Source organism: Brachyistius frenatus, unplaced genomic scaffold, assembly GCF_029030835.1.
Source record: "Brachyistius frenatus isolate BFR_SWC_R1_liver_20210118 unplaced genomic scaffold, ASM2903083v1 Contig_23, whole genome shotgun sequence".
Classification (NCBI taxonomy): Eukaryota; Metazoa; Chordata; class Actinopteri; family Embiotocidae; genus Brachyistius; species Brachyistius frenatus.
The window spans coordinates 2679203-2701249 of record NW_027210622.1 but is presented as its reverse complement, the minus strand read 5'-3'; the positions used below and the strand labels follow the sequence as shown (position 1 = coordinate 2701249).

The 22047-nt window shown below is 40.7% G+C and overlaps 2 protein-coding genes across 10 annotated transcripts in view; one reads left to right on the top strand and one right to left on the bottom strand.

Moving 5' to 3' along the window:
* The first annotated feature begins 4333 nt into the window (after positions 1–4333).
* LOC138620285 (uncharacterized) lies at positions 4334–9499 on the top strand. Its single transcript, XM_069697345.1, has 4 exons — positions 4334–4790; positions 6377–6512; positions 6766–6895; positions 8191–9499. Exons 2-4 carry the CDS (start codon positions 6398–6400, stop codon positions 8477–8479), a joined length of 534 nt encoding a protein of 177 aa, XP_069553446.1. The 5' UTR covers positions 4334–4790; positions 6377–6397; the 3' UTR covers positions 8480–9499.
* Positions 9500–15458: 5959 nt separating this feature from the next.
* grin2bb (glutamate receptor, ionotropic, N-methyl D-aspartate 2B, genome duplicate b) overlaps positions 15459–22047 on the bottom strand; it is a 98486-nt gene continuing 91897 nt past the window's right edge. For 7 of the 9 annotated variants that reach the window (XM_069697336.1, XM_069697338.1, XM_069697333.1 and 4 more), the window contains 2 exons: positions 20126–20364; positions 15459–18158 (listed from right to left, as the gene is read on the bottom strand). In XM_069697336.1, coding sequence (XP_069553437.1) covers positions 15750–18158; positions 20126–20364 — 2648 coding nt within the window. In that variant the 3' untranslated portion in view covers positions 15459–15749. The remainder of the gene's footprint in view (positions 18159–20125; positions 20365–22047) is intronic. The other 2 variants (XM_069697340.1, XM_069697341.1) reach the window with 2 other exon arrangements.

The following is a 22047-nucleotide window of genomic DNA, read 5'->3' as shown; positions in this document are numbered from 1 at the left end:
TTCGCGGCCACTGGAGATTCTCCTTCACGCTCGGAATGGTTGGGTGAAGCGAGGTTTTTTGTTGTTGTTGTAATCTTCAAGCTCAGAGATGCCTCTAAAACCTACAGACTTACCCTTCAAAGCTCTTTTTTTTTTTCTAACACAATGATTTCCCACTACAATCAGGGCAATGAATGCTTTAGTCAGTTTCGTCTGAATCTGAACGAATATCATTCAGCACCTCCCCCCATGTCAGGTAGCTTTTTCACCCATCTTCTAATGCAGCTGCTCCTAAAAGCTATATATAAAAAAAAAAAAATTAAAAAAAAAATTCAAACAAGTTTGTTTGAAGCATTATGAAAATTTAATCTAAGGCTGGATCATATGTATAAAATCAGATATGTAGATATTTTTTTACTAAATACCTTGACACCAATATTGTGAAACCATATTTACACAATAAGATTTTTGATAATTAATTGTCAGTAATGTGGATATAATGACTATGTGGGTAAAGGCCAATAATTCTGAAAATGAAATCACTTTACTGTGATGAATACTTTAAAACAAGGAAAAGACAATACTTATATCACTTTATTAAAAATATGATATATCCAGTCTCATATCACTGAATATTGCTATAATATCAATATATGGTTTAGGTCTAATTCAATCAACCTTTCCCACCACTGTGTCACTTTTTCTGAAAGTTATTGGTCCTCCCTTGATATAATTTTTCTTGTATTGCTCTGCCTGTTGATCCCACAATGGTTTCATTAGAAAACACAGAATCAAGCATCTTTAAGTGTCGTCTGCATCGAGGTCACAAGTGGATGTTGCTTCATTTTAAGCGGACCCGAGTTTAAAAAGTTGGGAAATTGAGGTAAAAGTTGAGAAACTACTTGTTCCAAGATTATAAAATCTACTAATTTGCTATCACTTTTACTTTGAAAAACTGAAACACCAAAATAACTGAAGAAATGCAATGAATCTGTTTCACACACATTATAAGGCAGCTCATTTCTATACTTTACTGCTTAATCCCTGCACTTAAAATTATTTTCAGGTTCATTGTTCATTAACATTTTCTTATTTTCGTACTGACCTCTCACTCGAAGGAACAAGGACCCCTTTGCTGTTTTGTACTGGCAGTAGTATTTTCCTGAATGCGTCAGGTTTTTCAGCTCTAGGGACAGTTTAATACTGCCAGGTGTCCCAGAGATGTCACAGCGGTAAATCTCCTTATTTAAAGGATCAAAGCACTTCAAGATGTCACTGGTTTGGTTTACTGGTATCGCCAAATCACAGGGAATATTAAGATTCTCGCCAGCAAAGGCCACGAAGACTGTGCTCTCCAGGGACATTTCTGTAAAGGGACATAAAGGAGGTTAATATTAGAACAGAAATAATTGGTTGACCAATCAGTTAGTCATAAACCTGCAGTCATATTCATAACAGATAATCTGTCAAAATAACAAACATATGCTGGTTTTAAACTTAATAGATTTAGATTTAAAGAGAACTTGAACATTTCACACACAAATTTTTCACTATTTTGTGACATTCATAGACAGTAAATCACAAATTGAAACAAAAGATGAAGTGATAATGAAAACAATTGTTAAATTCAGTAAAAAAAAAAAAAAAAGACACTAAAGAAAGACATGTTTATGGCTGCAAACAGTCAAGGAATGATATCAGTGATCTAAAAAGCTTCTTCAGGATTGTAGTAGTAAATAAGCACTCCCGGTCAAATATAAACAAATATAAGAACAGAGTTTGGGTGGCTTACTTGGTGCGTCCATTCCTGAACACACTGACAGGAGCAAAAATACAAATATCCAAGTCAACCTGAAGAAAAGACAGCAGAGTTGTTGAGAGTCCATGTTTTGATTTTGGGAGTTAGGGGTACTATTCAAGTCCTCTTCAATGAGGTTGTTTCGTTTGTCTCCAGTTTTCTCACTTTGTTTTGGTGAATACAGTGCAAGGTTGGGTTTCCTGTTTCTGGCAAAAACCACTTCCTCAAAATGCTAAGCTCTTTTCTGGACACTGACTCACTGGGGACACCGAAGGGGCCAGAGCAAGACTGAAAAACGCATTTACAACTCTGAACCTGAAATGTTAAACAGCACAATGACACATCTGAAGGAGGACTGTCCCTGAGTTGATTTGTTCTGTGTTAAGAAGGAATATTTCTGGTTACAGTGTGGAGTTACGTCAGCCTCTGGATGTGAAGCAAAGTGCAGTGTTGGCGTTCCTCCACAGAGAGACAGTGTCGGAGAAAAAAACAATGAGAGCCGCGAGCGCGCAACTCGTCAAGACAGAAGAAAGCAAAGGCTTGAGCAGGGAGGGGAGATAGCGTGTGTGTGTGTGTGTGTGTGTGTGTGTGTGTGTGTGTGTGTGTGTGTGTGTGTGTGTGTGTGTGTGTGTGTGTGTGTGTGTGTGTGTGTGTGTGTGTGTGTGTGTGTGTGTGTGTGTGTGTGTGTCGCTGGAATTCAGCTGAAGGTGACAAATTGCCTGTTGTTAATGTGAACCAGCTGTCGATGGTAGTGTGACTCCTTTACAGCAGTAACTCTGCTGAATCGCTCCGTGAGGTGCCAGGGGAAGCGTGCAGATGTTAAAGTGCAACAGTTATTTATTCCAATTTGTGTGTCTATGTTTCTTTCCGACTTCCTTACTTCTCTCGGCCTCTCCACCTGACTGTTTCACCGTTTTCTCTCTGGCTGCTGTATCGGATTCCAACTCTGACCTCACTCCAACCACAGCATGAACACAGACGGAGCGAGCTGGAATAACATCTGGATACCAGTGAAGAAAGAATTGTTCATTCCTTTTTTTATCCCGTCTCTGACATTTCTTATCTCCTCTTCTTCCTGTGGAGTGAAGTGTACAAATCCTTTACACACTTTAAAAATACAAATAGATTAGCACTCAAGTTGAAAGAGGCACAACACAGATGAACATTTTAGTTTTAAAAAAAAATCCTCTTAAATCTTAAATGCAAGTGAGGGCATCACTGATCATTTAAACCAGATTAACTGGAGTCACTGCGTTTTCTATCTCTGCTGTAAATGGAGCAGAACTTTTTTTCTTTTTTTTTTTAATTCTTTAAAATAAAGTGGGTTAGTTGTTTAACATCCCCTGATATTAGAAATATTCAATACTTTTACTGAAGTACTATACTACAACTTTGGGAAGATTTCCATTTTATGCTCCTTGAGACTTATACTCTACATTTTATATGGAAAATACTGTTGTGAAAGAAAATGCCCCAAAGCAGGACTAAATCCTACTTAAGTAAAAGTACAAATATATAAGCATGAAAATACACTTTATTATGTATTGTAATATAACTATTAATGAATTCATGTAATATCACTCTAATGTTGCTGATAACAGTGGAGCTAATCTAAACTACTTTATATACTAATGGGTAGTTACATCTATAAAAATAAGTCATAATCTATTTGTTTCATTGTATTTTATATTGTAAATGTGAATATTATTTTAAAGCTTTAAAAATAATAAAGGAGTGAAACAAATTGTACAGTATTACTCTCTGAAATGTAGGTTAGTGAAAGTGGAGACTTGCTTCAAATGGATGGAAGTATGGAAGAACATGTACCATACAAATTTTACTTCGGTACAGGTACTTGAATAAATGTCCTTGGTTACAATAACGTAATTAAAGTATCTTCACCTTAACCTAATACAATATGAAGACACAGCTAACATGTTAATGCATTGTGCATAATGTTACACCATTTTGTTGTTAATACTTGTGTACTTTTGCTTGCAAGACTTTAAATTATTGAATATAATGTCATATTTGTTTTACTCACAGTAAATAAAAGATCTGAAGACTTCTGTCACCACTGGTTAATGTACTTAATGCGTTCAGTAAAAGCACTCAAAATTTAGCGAGATAATTTGTTTTTGTTTGTCACTGGTCCGCCTGAAAACATCAGAGGAAATAGTCTTCCTTGTATTCACCAAGAATATAAACAAAGACCTTTCTTTAGGTAGTTCAATCCAAAATATTGCATCATATTCTATTTAGGCCTAATATGTGTTTGCATGTAAATAGTAATCTTCAGAGCAACTGGCTCTCAAATCCATTACACTGTACGAAAGAGTGCAATAGTTCCCTTTGAAACTTAAAAGTTTAAAGTTTAATAGGAGTTCAAAGGAGCATAAAATGGATATACTCGAGTACAATAGTAAATTCTCACAGCAGCTCCTCCTCAAAGTTAAATACCACAGGGTAGAGGGAAAACGGCGTGAAGCAGAGGCAGATAAAAAAGGTCTATAACTCAAGGTTTGAAGGAGACCAGAGTGCAGCGCTGCAGAAACTTGATCCTGCAGCAGAGCAACAGATTCTGACACACATCAACCCGTCTATTTCATGAAGGAGGTAACAAGATGAAAAGGAGACACGCATGCAGGATACATCACAAGACTTATCTGAGAGAGGAGGATGTGCCACACATCTGGCAGCAGCTGGACTGTTGAGTGTGTGTAGGATAGGATTTGGGCGTGTTTTTGGGGGTGTAGCAACTCTCCTACCTTCCATAAATAAAGATCTCTTTTAAAAAGGGGGCTCAGCACTGGACCTGCCACACTCTCCTCCTGATTATACTACAGCTGCGATTTGAGGGTGGAGAAAGCATCAGAGAAAACAGGAGAGAAGTAAGCAGGGAGGACGGTGGCAGTGACAGAGCAGAGAAGCAGAGACATCTGGTATTCAAACTGCATCAGAGAAGAAGAAGGACCTCCTGCTGAGTGTTAGAGCAGCATCATCATTTTAAGTTGTGAGTATCGGCTCATTTGCTTATTTTCTCTGCCGCCTGTGATGCTTTTGCCTCTGCAGCGCTAGTTTGCAAAGTTTAGACTGTAGTTATTACAGCACACTCACAAACTATAATCATCTCAGTGGAAAGAGGATGGATTGTTTAGTTTTGTTGATGTGTTTCACCAGATGTGAAACAAGCTGGATCATGTTATTGTCAGGCTGATTTTGGCTGTGCCTTTGATCACCCTCCAAATTCATATCCTGTGAAGACATTTTTAATACCTCAACAATGAGTCATCAGCTTATTATCGTCCAGTATGACTCGCACATTTCCTTTGGATGCAATCCTGCTTTTTGTTTTTGTCCTCTTTTCTGGGTCGCCTGCAGTCACCTCCTCTCTCATTTTCCCTGTTTAAACTCTGAGTCCAGGAAAAATAAGACTTAAAAAACATTTTTTTTTGCCAGGTTAGACTGTGTGGTTGTTTTCTTCTCAAAACTGTTGCAGCACAAAGAGCTGTTTTATTTACATCTTTACTTTTGCAGGACACAAGACTTTTTGAATCACAACCTACCATCTTATCAAGTGTAGCTGTGTTGTAATCAGTTTATTTATATTGATTTATGTTAAAGTTTAAGAACTTAAACATTCAAATACATTACTTAGGCAGAGTAAAAGTAGAAATACTGCAGTGTAAATGATAAAAGTTCAACCAATATTTACTTGGTTGAAAATAAAGAGGTACAAGCAGAATAAAGTAGTTAAAAAATCCTAAGTAATGAAGAATGGCTCCTCATAGAGCATAATGTTATTGTACTACCTATACTGTGTATTGTATATTTACTGATTTTACAATATTGTAGTTGGTAAAAGTGGAGATAATATATATATATATAAAAAGCATCCCATTTGACACACATTTACAATTTTAACCCACAAAGTAACTCTGGTTAGTCAAAAAAATAGATTTAGTAAAATATTCCCAAGGGGAAAAGTAATGGAAGTACAATAGATCTGAAGTACAGGACTTACGTACATAGTAACTTTGTTAACTTAAAAAAAGATACAAATGGTGGTCAAAGAAGTTCATTCAGGTCATTCATTTTAGTGACAACATTGCACTGTAAAAATACTCCATTATATCAGTAACAAAAATGTAACTCAAGTATCAAAATTAAAAGTACTTCCACATAATAGCCTCTATCACTGTTGAACTTGATCTTACTTTAAGAGCTATTGAACATCTGTGTAGTTTAATCTTTAGAAATACAATTTTATCAAATGTAAAATGTAAAAAAAAAAAAGTAGCTAATAAGCATACCTGTTTAATAAATATAATAAAGTAAAAAATGATTGAGAAATTGTAATTAAATACAGTACTCAAGCAACTTTCCACCACTAGACACAGATGTGTGTACACATCTGAAATCTGCTGAGTTTTAAACCCTGGTGTTTTTCTGGCTTGGGCAGATGATGTCTGTTTTTTACTTCTTTTATTTCCTTCTGACGCTCTCTTGTGTTGTCTGCACGAAAGTAAACAAACTATGTTGTTAAGTTCATCTGTTGATTTTCTGTTGATATTCTCATGTTCTTTTTCTTTTGAAAAGGGGAATATCTGTCCACTCATCATGGCGCATTGCTCTTTGTTGATGGTGCTGATGGTGGTTGCCACAGCAGCTGGGGCCCGTGCAGACAGCGAGGAGAATGAACTGGATTATGGGTACTGGAACTACAGAGAGGGAGGTATAAATCACGAGCGTGTATTTGATCTGGGCGGTTTGGAGATACGAGGCCTGTAAATCACTGAGTGTTTGAAGCTGTGAATTAAAACAGCTGAAACGGTGACATGCAGCAAAGTCAGAGAGTGCACAGATGAGAGACTGTTTGGAGCTTAAAGTAATGAAAGCACATGTGCTTTTCTGATTTTCATCATTCACTCAGGCTCCTGTTTTTGTTCTGTAAATTGAAGCCTGACTGTGTCATGTTTTGGTTGCAGCTGATAGTGTGAATGTGGCCTCGGTGCGGAGTGTGACCAGAGTTTTAGACACCTGGGGAAAACGTATCTTCAGTGAGATCAAGACTCTGCTGCACTCTCAGCCCAGCACACTGCTGCCTGACTACTCCAGGTAACTTTTATCATCCATACTCAACTCACTGTAAGTTTAGTGACGTTTATTTGATCAAACACTTGCTGGTTTAACTTTTACAGCGATTATTTTTTACTATAAAAACTACTCTTACATAGAATTGGGAACAGGTTTCAAGTGAGGGGTGCTGTGGGGACGATGTGAGTTTGGTGGGGATACCACCCTCAATATTCATATGAAGAAGATCCGTATAAATAGTGTATGCTTTAAAATCAACATTGGTTTTGCATGTTTTCTTACACACACAATTATGGGTCTAGAAACATCAGTTGTACTTTGATGAGCATACAATAATTGTTTATGAAAGGACTAATAATCACGTAACTATACACCAACATTATATGTAATTATTTCTTTTATTTTTCTACTTTGTTTCTTTTATTTGTCGTATTTTCATGCCTGTAACCCTTAGAGATACCAGCCATGGACCAGTTTCTGTGTTTTACAGGGAGGACAGAGGGTATTTAGGGGAGACAGCAGCTCAACAGTATCTGACACACATAGAAGTGGTAAACAACTTCTGAAAGCTGGAACCTGAAGACTACTTTCAGATGCAGCTCAGCGCTGCGTACGAAGTTATTTAGTCCGCTTCCTGACAAGCTAGCATGACCTGCTCTTTAGCGGTACTTTCATCTTCCCCTCGGTGTACTTGACCGCTGGCCTCTTCCTCTTCTTCAGCTTGATAAACTTTAGCTCTGCGCTACTTACTTGCAAACAGTTTTCTGTGGTACTTGTTTCCGTGTTGTTTCTACAGCACAAACTGGTCTATTTAAATGTGTAGGCCGTTGCAATCTTCATGCTTTGATCTAAAACGTCTTACATATTGTATTTTGTTGTTGTTGTTTTTTTTTTGTTGTTGCCACAAGTCAGATTCAAAAGTGATTGAATTAATTTGGTATGTAAATTTACTAATGCCAACATTACATAGTACAATAACAGTATTTAGGTCTGCATTCTTCTAAGTCAATGTAAAAAAAACCACATAAAATAATAATCTTACATAGAAAAAATGAACAGGATATTAAAAAAACAACAACCCTACAGTGCACTGAGATACATTTAATTGAATCTAATAAAGGTGACAGCAAACACAGAAGTCTTGACCTCTCTTCTGGGAGCTTGTTCCAGGTACGCTGCCTGCTGCACCTCCATGTTTTAACCGTGGGGACGGTAAGCAAAACATCTGAGAGGTCTGAGGAGAGAGTGAAGCAAAAGGTTTTAAGACGTGGCCTGTTTCAAGATCTGAAGCCGAGCCGCCTCTGTTCCTCCTGTAGGGTGCGCCCTCTGTCCGAGTCCGTCAACGACCTCTTCAGGGAAGTCTCTCTGCTGCACCGCCGCATCACCGAGCTCTCTCATCGCCTAGCAACGCTGGAACCGTTCCTCCGTCGCCATGGCTACCGGGGGGAGGAGGCAGGAGGCGGTGGCACGAGAGCGGAGGTGGCGAGTCTGGCCCGGTACACCCCAGAGACCGGGGAGAGGGCGAGCCCTCCGAGGGGGAGCCGGGTGGTGAGGAGGAGACGGGTGAGAGTCCTCAAGAACGGGGGAGTGAAGCTGGCTCAGTGACAGATAGGCAGATGAACAGAGGGGAGAGGAGAAGGACACGTTTGTGGCTTTGTGAGGTTTGTCAAATATTAGAGAATGAATGAAACACATTTATGAACGATTAAGTTCCTTTTTGTAAAATAATAAGCTTATAGACTCTGCTTGTGCTGCGTGATCAGGGAAGATGCTTTATATTTGTATCAGCCAAAGAGAATCAGTATTTCATTGTTGAGTTCTTCATGTTTAAAATAGCATATATTATTGAATTTTTAATCAGTTCCAGTGATCATTTAGGTTCTTGTTTCTGTAACAACATCCTCAAAACGTGTTTTTTTCCCCCTATAGCTTTAAAGATCATTTTTGACCCTGCAAACTACAGCTTGACAGAAACCTTCTCAGTAAAAATGTAATTGCTGTTTCTAGAGCTTTCAAATACATTTTATGGACTGCCTAAAAAGTTGCTTACTTCTTATTTAGTTGGATCATTTTTGATATGCTGTATGCTCTTCATTTGTTCCTTTTCATAAACAAATGTAAAGACACTGAATGTTTCACGTTAAATAAATAACTATTGCGCAAAATGAGCTCCTCAACACATAACTGGCTCTGACTTGTTTGAACTTAATGCCAGGCAAAAGCTTTGCCATAACCATCAATCCCTAGCATGGTGTCTTTATAATATTGCTTGAAATAGCAAATCAAATGAATAAAACATCAAACACTTCCTATTCTATCTTTTCTCTCTCCAAAAATTGAACCATTTCAATTCCTTCATTTAATTATTTAATCAAGGTTTGTCAGATTTCTCCAGTATTAAAGTAATTTACTGACAGCTGTCAGTAAGCCGATATGCAGTATAGTAAAAGTGAATGACTAATAGCTAAATCGGCAAGCTTAATTTTCCAAAAATGTAAACAAATATGGGCAAAAAACAAAACAAAGTCAAGCTCATGTTGCAACCCACTGTACAACTCATTTTATCCATGGCAACATTATGGGCTACTTCCTGTTTCTATTTGAAGTAAAGACTTGTAAAGTAAAATAAAGACTTCATGTGAAAATGTTTTAAATAATTTACTATCTTGATTTAAAAGCTTACATTTATTATATCCTAACGATAACATTGGACGGTTAATTAGGACCTACATAAAGTAGCGCCTAGAAACTCTGATGTGATGTGGTTCATTTCACTATTTTGTAAGACGGTTTTGGGGGTGGGGGGTGGGGGGGAGTGAAACCATCCTTTAAACTCTGAGACTAAACTGAAATCAATCTGCTTTGTAAAGTTGCAGGTGTTTCATCTACCTGTGTACCGTGTCCTGATGAGGTTCATAAGCGGAGGGTGCCGTGCTTTGGCCACAGGGTGTCAGTGCTGCCTACTGCTGTGTAATCAATGTGACAACACACTGATTCCTGGAGGCTTGATCTTTTTTTTTTTTTTTTTTTTTTTTTCCAGAAACGGTCCTCGTGGGCCCAGCAGGGGCTGTCTATTATCTGCTAACATAGTTATACTGTTTGTTTTGTGCATGGGGATCGTGTGTGTGTTGTCGCCACAGACAGCGAACTTTATGCTTTCATTAAAACTTTTCCAAGTGTTTCTACAGCAACCAGTTTCTCTCTGCTCCTCAACTGTCATCCTCAGCACATGCGCTGCAAGGTGGCATGTCCCTCCTCTCACTTGCTCCCTGTTTCAACCTGCAGCTGCACCCTAATTCCTCTTTTGTTTCTGTTGCATCAGTTTTATCCCCCCCTTCTTTTTTTCAGACTGTAATCTGTACATCAAACAACCACACCCCTCTCCCTCCTCTCATCTCTCCTTCCATTTCGCTTTCCCCTCCACTGCCATGTGTGGGCGTTAAGCTCAGGCTGTACTTTCCATTTTGGTACTGTATTGTCAATGCATTGTTGCATCCAATCCAGTTAAGATGCTGTGGGAATACTGTATAAATCTCTCTCCATGTCTCTCCTTCTATATACCCCTCCTCCCTCCCCATCTCTGGAAAAAGAGCCAGTTGCTAGGTAACAGTTAATTGTCAAGAAGTAGTTATATATGTTGCAATGCATCCTGAGGTTGTTGGGTTGGTGTAGGGACTAAACAAGCATGCAGAATAAATGGTTGATATTTTCTTTTATAAGAAAAAGGAGAGAAAACTGATTAAAAAGATTATTTCTACTGCCTCACCTTGCTCTGTGTCAGCATCCAGGACTGCAGCTGTTCAAAATTCTCCCACCGAATCTGTACGCAAGGCATCGGTACATTTTCAAACCCTGCTGCTATCTTTAAATAACTCCTGTTGCTGGACAAGGCTTTACCAGTGCAGAGAGAGAGTCTGAGGAGTGAGGGGGAGTGAGGGTTTTTTTTTTTTTTTTTTTTTTTTTGGGGGGGGGGTTTGATCTCTGCTGCTCGGTTCAGTTTGCATCACTTCTCCTTTCCCTTCAATACGTCTCTCATTACTTTTTTTTACTCCTCTGTCTTGCTCGAGCATCTTCATTTTTTTCCTCTTTGATCTATAAAAACTCTTGTCCAACATGGTTCAATCTGAAATGATGAGTCCTGCTTATTACAAGACAAAAAGGAACAAAAATAAGATGCAGTACAGGACATACTATAAGAATATGAGCTGGTACAACAGTGTAATTGAATGTCAAATATAACAAGGACAAACATGAAAGACTTCTTGTTGCTTGATACCAACCTGCAGGCTGGGTAAATAAGTCAGAAAAATTAAAATACAAACCAGCTGAGATTTCTTATTTTTTATTAATACTCAACACTTTTATTCCAAAGAGACAGAAGAATAATATTTCTCAGCACTGATTTTCACATTGACTGTGTTTAATCTCATTTTCAATATTACTAAATATTCACTCAAATCTGAAATACTCTCTTCACACAAGTAATTTCTCTCCATACAAAAAAATGCAAGGGTGAACTAGAGTTTTGTCATATGTACATTTTTCACAATCTGTACAGCTCAGGGATGCAGTCGTTCGATATTCTGCAGCGAAAGACAAAAACAGAAAATTCAACCAGAGAGAGGGGAAAAGAAAAAGAGATTACTTCTGTAGAAAAAAGCAACAGATAATCCATTGTGCTTTCAGGGTACCAATTAATGATGGTGCTTTACAATATTTCCTTTGTGAAAAACATCCTTTCTAACTGGTCTTGGACCAAAAACTAAATAAAAAGACAAAGTTTGACTCATTAAATGTGTGCACTATCTGTGTGTAATAATAAATGATTGCACATATCCTGGCCTGAAGTCATTACAAAAGCAATTTTGCGCGGGGGAACCTGCGAATCAAAGATTTATCCCAAATAGATGTATTCTATGTATTTTTATCAAAAGTCCATGAGCGTGAGGTAAAGTATTTACATACAGTTTTATAGTACATGTACAGTAAACAGTTATCTCACACACACACACTCTGTCTCTCTTCCATATGAGCACACACAGAGGTAATCAAGCGTATGTATTCAGGCACATACAATAACAGAAATAATGAAATGTACCAAGATCTATTTAGAGGAAAAAAAACAGGAAAAGTAGTTGAAATAAAAAAAAAGGCTTCTTCAGTGACAATGAATGTGTAAACTAAGACCTCAGCCTCATTGAAAAGCATCTACACAAACTATAAAGAAAACTGATCTTTGTATAAGATCAACAATAAAAAAAACTTTTCCATCCCAGTGAAAATTTTAAATCAGTTGATCAGTTTGTCATATTTATCTAAGTATAACCAAAATTTGTACTCTTAGATTGGTGTCTCCTCTTGCACAAACAAGCAAACACACGCACGCACACCTACAGTACTACATGGATCATCAGTACCAGTGAAAGTGATAAAATCCCAAATATTGTTCAAATACACACCATTTTTTTGGGCTAAAGTTAAGATTTAAAAAACAGAAATAAAGAAAAAGTGTATACATGCAAGTCCTTACAAACACTAGAGACCCCCTAGTATCATACATACTGACTTGTCAACCCAGAGAAGGAAAGTCTTCTGAGGTTTCGACTGGGATGTACAACAAACTAAATATTAGATCCATTCAGTCAGATTGTGCTTATATATTCAAATTTGGTTTGGCAAAAGTCAAGTTTAAGTGATTACAAGTGACTGAAAATGGAGACTAGTTGTCTTAAATAGTGAATGATAATATTGTAACAGTAGAAAGAGCTGTAAATTTAACAAAACACAACTCAGTTTTCATCTGGATGATGTGTTAAAGCAGAGATGACCTGCATGTCTGACTTTGTGGATTCATTAGCCACATTTTGAGCAAAAATACCTACAAGTCCATCAATAAGAAAGGCAATGCTTCTGTTTTTATTATACAAAACCTGCTTTTAGGACACTTTCGCCTCTATATTCTTTCTCCCCACAAAAATTCTGCAGTCGACACAATCCACACAGGGTCGTTGACTTGTGGGGAGGGATTCTTTCCTTTATCAAAATCTCAGCATGTGAAGCAGTCTATGGCCCCGGTGGAGGAAGAAATCAAGGTTACAGTACAGAGAGAAATTATTCCTTATGTTGTGTTTTGTGAACAATGTGTCTGAGCAATGATGGGTAGGAAAGCTGATGAGGAATAGATTTACTGTATGTCCAGGTCCTCTGTGAGACTATAACTTAAAGGAATAGGCTGACAATTTAGGAAACAGATGGGAAGATCAATATTTAGTTTGTTAAGTATGAAGCTTTAGCCAGATAGCTTAATTTAACTAGAGACATCCTGCCTGGTGCTGTCCAACAGTAATAAAATCCATCTACCAGCACCTTTGAAACCCACTAACATCTCCTATTCATACTTTATTGTTTGTTAAATATCAAGAAAACAACAGTCTAAAAAAGACAAATTGTGTACCTGACTATTTTGAGCGTGATTGTTTGCATGGCAACAGCTTACAAACTCTCTTAAACATAGATTTTGTGCAAATTAATCAAATAAACGATAACATACAACAACAAATTGAATAAATAAGATAAAATATCTTTATTGGTGAGCTTTAAAGGTGCTGCTGGGTGAATTTTGTTATCTTCACACACAGCTACAATTTTCTGTTGTTGTTTGTTAAAAACGTTCTGAGAAAATTATGCAATGTTCCAGTAATGTTTTTAGTGAAATGTTTTTGTTTGTTCCCAGAATGTTGGTCTTAAAGGCAGGATAACATTCTCTAAAAACATTATAATAATATTTTGTTGCCAGTCTTAAAATGTTTTCCAGAACATTGTCAGAATATTTACCCTAATTCTTAAAATGTTCTTATTAATGTTTATTATTATTCCAAAAATGATGTTATTTTCGTGAAGAATAGCATGCTTTATAAACATTTTGCAAATGTTTTGAAAATAACAGTCTTATAATGGTTTTAGAGAAGGTTATCCTACCTTTAAGAAGAACAATTTGGGAAGAAAATCAAAACTCTGCATTGAAACATTCCTTGAACATTGCATCATTTCTAGCAGGGCAGCTGTCTCCCCTTGTTTTCAGTCTTGATGCTCAGCTAAGCTAACCAATAGCTTCATATTGATCGTATAGTCATTAAAAGTGTTATCAGTGTTCTTATCGAAGTATCAAACTACTCCTTTAAATCTCAGCAGGGTGTGATTCAGTATGTGTTTGGAGCTGTTGTCTGAGCCAGAAACACTTTTCAATTGTTTTGGGACTGTTATAGTTAAATTTATGAACTGGCCATGGTCCTTTAAACCTGCCCGATACAACATAAACCTTTTATAATCCTCACATCACTCAAATGAGATCCTCTAAAACAGCAGGCCAGGCTTGTAACAGTAATCATGCAAAAATGAACTGCTCATCCCAGCGACAGAGGCCTCTCTCTTGAGTCCATTATGGCCCAGTCCTGAACAGCTAAACTGTCACGGCCAATTAAGCCAGACCCAATGAACCGCCATGACAGCAAAAAGCGAACATTAAATGCATGTATTTAATGGAAAGTTGGCTTCTGGGTTATCTCTTATGAGTAGGTGAGGAGTGATAAAGCTTGTAGAGCTTCTTGAGATGTGATTTTAAGGAAATTGACTTGTACTTAGATTAACTGTGGAGTTAATATAGCAAGAAGAAACGTCTATATTCTAACCCTTACAATGCTGCCACAGTGGTTGAGGATCAATGTTGAAATATATGCTTCCTGTAATGCCGCCATTTCTGTGTTTGGCTTATAGTATCAGTTAAATGCTTAAAAACTCTTCCCTCATATCACTTGTTCACTTGTATTTTCACTCTCAAATCAATTGACAAATTGTTCGCAGGTGGATCTGTCTATCAACAGAAGATAGGCAGAAAATTAGGATTAGTCCTTTAAGGCACATCCAGCTCAAAATGTGAGAACCATTTGGTTCGGCCGAGCAGAACAGAACGAGAGGAAAACGGCAAATCAGTATTATGATGTTGCTTCTGCAGCTGAAAAAATACCTTTGCAAAGTCATAAGTACATACAATGTACTCAGAGAGTCATGCCTTTCACGTACACTTTTACAGCAATCAAAAGTAAGAAAGTAAAAAAAAAAAAATCTAATATGAAGAATTAATAGCAAAGAAGAGTCCAAATTACAGGAACCGAAAAAAAGATCTGTACCGACACCTGGTCTACCAGTGTCCTGTAATATTGGTAAGCTAAGAAATAATTAACATCATACAAATATGTAACATGAACTATTTAAATAAATAAAATCGAAAAACAATCCAAACCAATCATCATTAAACACTGGAATAATAGTCAATAATATTATTAACATTATCAATACAATTATTATTAGTTTACCCTGTGACTTCAACAGAAGTGTTGATTTCTCATTCATGATTGTATTTCCGTTGCTAAACAAAATGTTTGTTTTGCTGTTGAGGAGCTGCAGGAGGGAGGGAAAGACAATGAACATGTGAAGAGAGCAGAGACTGGAGATTTTATTTAAGTTTTTCCCCTCCCTCCCTTCCTCCCTCCCTTTTGTCCCTCCCTCCTTCCCTCCCTCCCTCCCTCCCTTCAGATCTTCCTCTGAGCGTCAGAGCAGCACCAGAAACCTTTCTTCTCATTAAAAACTTGTCCCCCGCCGGACTTCACCACAGCTTAGCCGGCAGTGGCCTCTGTGCATTGTCCAAATTCTTTCCATTTAGTGCAGTGAGAGCAACACACCCATCATCGTTTCTCCTCATTCTCTTCACGCAGAGAGGTCATCAGCCTGTGCTGTTTCAAGTTTCTCCTCTTCCCCTCATTTCTTCACCCACTTCATCTTCTCTCTGTCTGTCTGTCTGTCTACCCCGTCTTCGCTCTCAGACGTCTGATTCAATGCTGGAGAGCTTTTCATAAACGTGTCCATTGCTGGCACCGTTGAAGGGTCTCTGTCCCTGCCCCAAAGCTAAGGTGTCCCTGCCCACAGGCAGTAGCTTGTTTCCCCCCTGGTGGTTCCCCATGGGCCCTCCCATCCCGCTCAGACACAGGTCTTTGGGGAACCTGGGGGCCACATTGGACATCACCCCAGCTGTGGCGGATGCGGGCAAATAGGAAGTCACTCCCATGGAGCTGCGGAAGTCCCCTCCTCCTCGGCTGTTGTTGAGAAGTTGCTGCTGCTGCTGCTGTTGCTGCGGCTGTGGCTTTTTGACGTAGTACGGTGTGGCACCGTGTAAAAGACACTGGTCATCGCCGAAGGTTGGGATGAAGGGGTTCTGGTTCACCTTATCTGGGTAGAGAGATTTAGACAAGGAGTAAGTCCCGGCCCCTCTGCTGCTACCACCACCACCACCACCACCACAGCCCCCACCTCCCATCATAGCTCTATCTCTGTCCCTCAGGTCTCTCTCCCCCACCGACCTCCGATGCAACCCACCTTCGCCTCCACGGAACAAACTGAAAGAGGAGCCACCTTTCGCCCTATCGCCGCCTATTCCTCCAAACATGGGAGACTCTCTGTCAGCTGAATACCTTTCAAACATATGAGCATACGGGCTGGGGCCCTCCATGGAGCGGTCTTTGTCTTTCAGGCTCACACTTCGGGGCTGGAGAATCTGCCCCCCAACGCCGCCGCCAACCCCTCCCTTGCGGCCTGCGCCCTCCCTCTGCAGGTCCACAAAGGTGTCGTATGAGTGTTGCCTCCGTAACACCCTCCCACCTGGTCCTAGCTTCCTGCGCTGTGCCTGAGTTTGTGTTTGGCTGGGTCCTATGCTGCTCTTCCCTCCAGAGAACAACATGTTATTATCCTCGCTGATGTTGTAGAGGTTGCTCGGCTGCATCTTACAGGAGTCGCAGCGTTTGCATGTAGCGGAGCTGGGGCGACTGCCGCTCCCCCCAACTCCGCTAGTTGGGCATGTGCCGCCTCCTCCTACGCCTCCACTGTGGTGACACACACTGTGGCAGTTACGACACTCCCAGTCACCCCCTGCTATGCCCCCACCTCCTAACCCAGAAACCCCCTTCTCCCAGCAGGTGTGGGCCTGCTGCCCTGCTGACACTGTGCCAAGCCCTCCTTTACAGTCTGCTTTCTTTCCTTTACCTTTGAGGAAGTCTTCCACAGGAACTAAGCTTTTACAGATGCCACCACCGCTACCACCGCCCACACCACTTCCTCCACTTCCACCCTCTTGCTCCCACTTGGTCTTGCCCTCCTTGGAGCGGAACTGCTCCGCATAGAAATCCCTCAGGTTCTCTTTTTCTTTGCGGAATAAGTAAGGTGAAGAATTACCCCCTCCTCCTCCCCTCTTCCGCTCCACGGAAGGTGAGACCGTGCGGTGAGCCTGGGGCCCGTGGGGGAAGTGGTGGTGGACGGTGTGGTGGTGGGGTCTCCTCCTCAAGCCGCTCAGCTCTATCTGGTCCTGCTCCCGTCTGCACTTGGCAGAGGCCGGCCTCTTTTTCAGGCTGTCCCTGTACTGCTTACGCCGCTTGGTGTTGCCCTCCAGGTTGCCATAGGTGACAGTGTGCGTGGAGATATCCGACACATCAGAGCGAATGTTCCCATCGTCACCCCCCGAACCTCCCCCACCCCCACCACAGTACCTGTCGTGCCCCCCGATGAGCCCCGTGCTGGATGCGCCTCCTTTGAAAGAAAACCTGCCGTACACATTGCTTCCCTTGAACCCACCCTGGTTGGAATCCGCAGGGGTGTGGCCGGCGATCAGGTCAAATTTACTGGTATTCCTGTGAGTCATGGAGGGGCGGGGCTGGGTGGTGAAGATGGGAGCTACTCCTCCCCCTAAACTGTCGCAATCGAACATGCCCCCCTCCAACGAGCTAGCGCTGCCCAAGCTACGTGGCCTATTAGGCGGGGGGCCGGACATACCCAGAGCCGAGGCCGGGTGGTGGTGCAGGTAATGGTCCTGGTACAGGTTGCTGTCCTTCAGGGGCAAGTTGCCAAAAGTCCTCTCCACTTCGTTGATGTAGTCACTGAACATGTTGTCCTCTGGGAGGTAGGGCGGGGCAGATTTGCAGTCTGCAGGGTGACCAACCAGACTGCGCCGGTGCCCCTGGATGTCATAGACAGCCGACTCACGGCCACTGTGACTGTACTCCAGGGCGGCGTGTGGAGAGCCGTTAATGCCCGGGACGGCAGTCATGTCCTTGGCAGTGCGGAGCAACCGTAGGATGTTGGAGTGGGTGTTGTTCATGTTCTTCTTCATGGTGGACGAGGGCGAGTCTATGGTCGACTTGTTTTCCTCGATTTGTACCCCATGGATGCAGCTGTAGATACCCTGGAGTGTGAAATTAGAAGAAAAAGGGAGGTAGAGAGAGAAAGAGAGTGTGAGACAGGCCATGGGAGGAAGAAGGAACAAGAGTGAGCGTGATAAAGTATGAAACCCGAGTGAGAGTACAACAGTAAAATGTGTGGTTGTAGTGAGGAGTCGAGAGCCAGAGGGGATTCAATGTTGTAGAGACGGAGTCAAACACCAGACACATAACAGCCAGACAGACAGACACAGAGAGAGAGAGAGGCAGAGACAGGCAGAGAGGTTAATGCATTGCCATGTTCTCTACGACCCCCCTCATGTTTACACACTATTAAACAGTAATAGGTTCTGAGTTCATAAATGACTTTTCTCCGGGGAACAGTACGGACCCTCACAGCTGCTGCTCAGACACAAATAACTGAGTGAGAGGGGACAGAGCAGTGAGCTCATGGTTTTGAACACCAATCAATAGGTTTAATCAATGTCATTTAAATTCAGCTGACACCGCTGCCGCTGCCTTTCTACATCTAGTGTTTTACTTGCTTCCTTTCATAAAAACACAAGAAGATGAATCACTTTGTAAAGGTTTCTCTGACTTGCCGCAGACATCAGAGACACAAGCATTAACTAACATGTACTTAAAGTGTCATCATCCATCAGTGTGCGTCTGTGTGGTTTTTTTGATTGGTTGGTAGAAGCCGAATTTACATGCGAGGGGGAAGCCTTTTGCAAGTGGAGTCAAACAAGCGTGTTCAAATGGGGGCTCAGGGAATCTGTGTTCAAGGCGACAGCCAAATCTGAAAGGTTGAGGACACACTACCCACCAGCCAGCGCGCGGGCCAACATTCCTCAAAGGCGTCAACTTGTCAGAAACAGTTTCTGTCTGACTCTTAGGCACTTTCCCCATTGCTGAGCTACATTCATGAATGTGAAAATTCAACCCTCTTTGCTCTCCATTCTTCCTTTGTGTCTGTTTTATCTCCATTTCCGAGTGCTTTGGTGAGCGGCAGCTACTCCAATGGGATTGTCTGTCTTTATCTCTTTACATCTATTGCTACTATGGCTGCTGTGGAAGGTAATAGAACAGAGGTTAACGGCACACCACTGTGTCTCTTCATTTTTCTCTTCCTTTGTTCTGCTATTCATTATCATGACTCTCGCTTGTTCTCCCTCTGTATCTTTTTATCCCTTTGCAGTCTCACTTGTCCATCTGTGGAATACTTTTCTATAAACTGTATATGAACTGCAGTTTTTATGAATGTATCTCTATTTTAACAATTTTTTTTCTTTCTCACACTGTAACTGCACTCTTTAACCAGACATGTATAAAAGATCTCTGGCTGCATAACCACTTTTTAATTATACGAGACACCTCAAATATGTCTGCACTTGAAATGGATGTAATTCAATAAAATCACAATTTTCAAACCTATATGGAATTTTAAAGTTGTCACAAAAGAAGCTGGTTTTTTTTACAGTGTGTAAATATATATATTAAAAAAAAAAAAAATCTAAGACAGAGGCAGATTGCTGCCAATTCAACAAGCATTGAAAACAGTGCTTTTAACAAGTACTCATGGCCATTTGTCTCATTTAAGGTCTTTCAGGTCGGTTTGAGTGGGTGTTAACCAAATTACATTACACTTGGAAACACCTTCATACCCTAGACCAAACATAAACACTCGTGTCCTTTTTTCAGGCAAATAATAAGACAATTTGCATGCAGCAACAACCTGCTTCTCAAAAGGTAAGATTATGCAAATTAAATAAATTGATTTTTCTGTATAGCACAGGATGCTCTTGCCTTGTGTTTTGGTGTTCAACAACTGAGTGAAAAAAAAAAGCCACAGGTAAGTGAGGTGAGTCATCGAGACCCCCTGACTGACTCAATACACCTCAACCATGGCCAGTGGTTTTAAAACAGCCGCTCCTGTGATCTTTCTGTCAGGAGGGCTGAGGTCAGGCCTAAAATAAAATAAGAGCACACTCACTCTGCTAATGGAGAAGGTGACTCCGGGCTTTCCGGAGCACACGCCCATGAAGCAGAAGCGCAGCTGCCAGTAGAATAAATGTTCACAGATGAAGGTGATGAGTGACAGAACCATGGCGGCCCCGAGCATGTAGAAGACCCCAGCCATGTTGTCCACGTCCAGCTGACTGCTCATCACCTCGTTCTTCTCGTTGTGACAGATGCCCGTCAGCCATAGGGCCTCCAACTCCTCCATCTCACCTGGAGACACATTCACACAGGTATCAATGAGTTGGCCTGGTGTGACCTGAACACCAGGATGTTTGCCTGAAGGTGTCTGAACATGTAATTGTGAGAGCAAAGAAAATAGGGCACTTTCTTTCTTTTTTTAGGGGGGGCGTTGATGCCAAAAACAGCTCAGGTCTCAACTACGTGCTACAAACATCATACCGCATTAATTTGACTGAACGCCCCCCAGAGGATCATCCTCATTAAAGATTGCTTACGCAAGGAAAACCCTTCCTTGTGGTGGGAAATAAACACAACTGCCTGCTGGGACTTGACAATCCTCAGAGAGGAAGTGTGTGTGGTCATGTGACAAGCATTTCCGCCCTCAAAGGTGTTCCCCTCAGTTTGTCATCCCTGGGGGGAACAGTGAAGGGAGAGATGTCCAGTGAGATTTGTTTGATGGTCTTTTTTTGTGTCTGTGAGATCAGGGGTTATATACTTTGCATTTGCTTGCATAACACCGTTTCGTGTATGGATGTTTGTGTCACAGAGCTGTTTACTACTTTTCACCAAAACTTTCTTGCCTAAATGAACCTCAGTGGAAGAAGAGGAGTTACTGTATGTAGAAGACTTAAGATGATCATCATGTTGATGAGTATCGAATGGAAAGGCAGTTCATGGACCGAAACATTTCTAACCAATGAGCAAGGGGAAATGTAACATAATAGGATTAATTTTGTTCATGAAAGAAATAGTTTAACATTTTTTAAATACGCTCTTTTGGTTAAATACGCTGTCCGTATCAATCACAAGGTTGAAGCCAGGAGGAAAGTAGGGTAATCAAGAACAGGAAGCAGGGGGAAACAAGAAGCTTGGCTCTGTCCACAAATCTTTCTAACAGCACTGCTAAAGCTCCAACTAACCATTACATCTTATTTATATACACAAACAGAACTGTAAAGTTAGAAAATGTTTGGCTATAATCCAGCCATCCCATCACCACGAAGTTGTATGGTAGCATATGACACGTCAAAAATGTGATTCGTTACGTATTGAAAAAGAGCAGTATTGTAACAAGCAAGGAATCTTCGATGATCAAAGTGGTGAAAGAAATATTTACATATTTACCCTTTCATTCCAATGGAAGTCCAAACATCTCATTTAACATCTTCATACCAGGAATGGAAATTGATTGTTTCCCTTTAAAACCAAGTGGCAACCCACTGTGACGTCACCCATTGGTTTGTGGAGGCGTTTTAAAGCCTCCTGTTATGTGGTGGTGTTGGTAAACGGACCAAAACGCAAACACACAGCACGTAACTTGAAAACAGGAAGTTTTATTTTCTAAAACAGGGGGGGGAAAAACTGAACGTGCATAAACACAGAAATAGCCAATAATCGTCTTTTTCCCGACATGGGATTGCCAAGACACATCAACTGGTGATCTCCGTGGAATGACACAGGATGGCTTCTTCGTGTAGGTGATCTCCGTGGATCGACACTGGATGGCAGGTACGTACCATAGGGTAACAGGAACACTGGCACACAAGTAGGACTGCGGCAGGCAGGAGACAGACGGGGTGTCAAAACCGGAATTGCAGAACAAGCAAACAGACTTACTGAACTGCAATGTGGTACCAGGTGAGATGATCGAACGGACTGATGCAGGTATGCAGGTGGAGGGCCGGGGTTCATATACTGCTGTGTGGTGATTAC

Excerpts from the sequence above, each read along its gene's own strand:
- LOC138620285 (XM_069697345.1), top strand. The coding sequence starts at position 6,398 with ATGGCGCATTGCTCTTTGTTGATGGTGCTGATGGTGGTTGCCACAGCA. Across the intron at positions 6,513-6,765 it reads CTGGAACTACAGAGAGGGAG|CTGATAGTGTGAATGTGGCC; the intron begins GTATAAATCACG and ends TTTTGGTTGCAG. Across the intron at positions 6,896-8,190 it reads CTGCTGCCTGACTACTCCAG|GGTGCGCCCTCTGTCCGAGT; the intron begins GTAACTTTTATC and ends TTCCTCCTGTAG.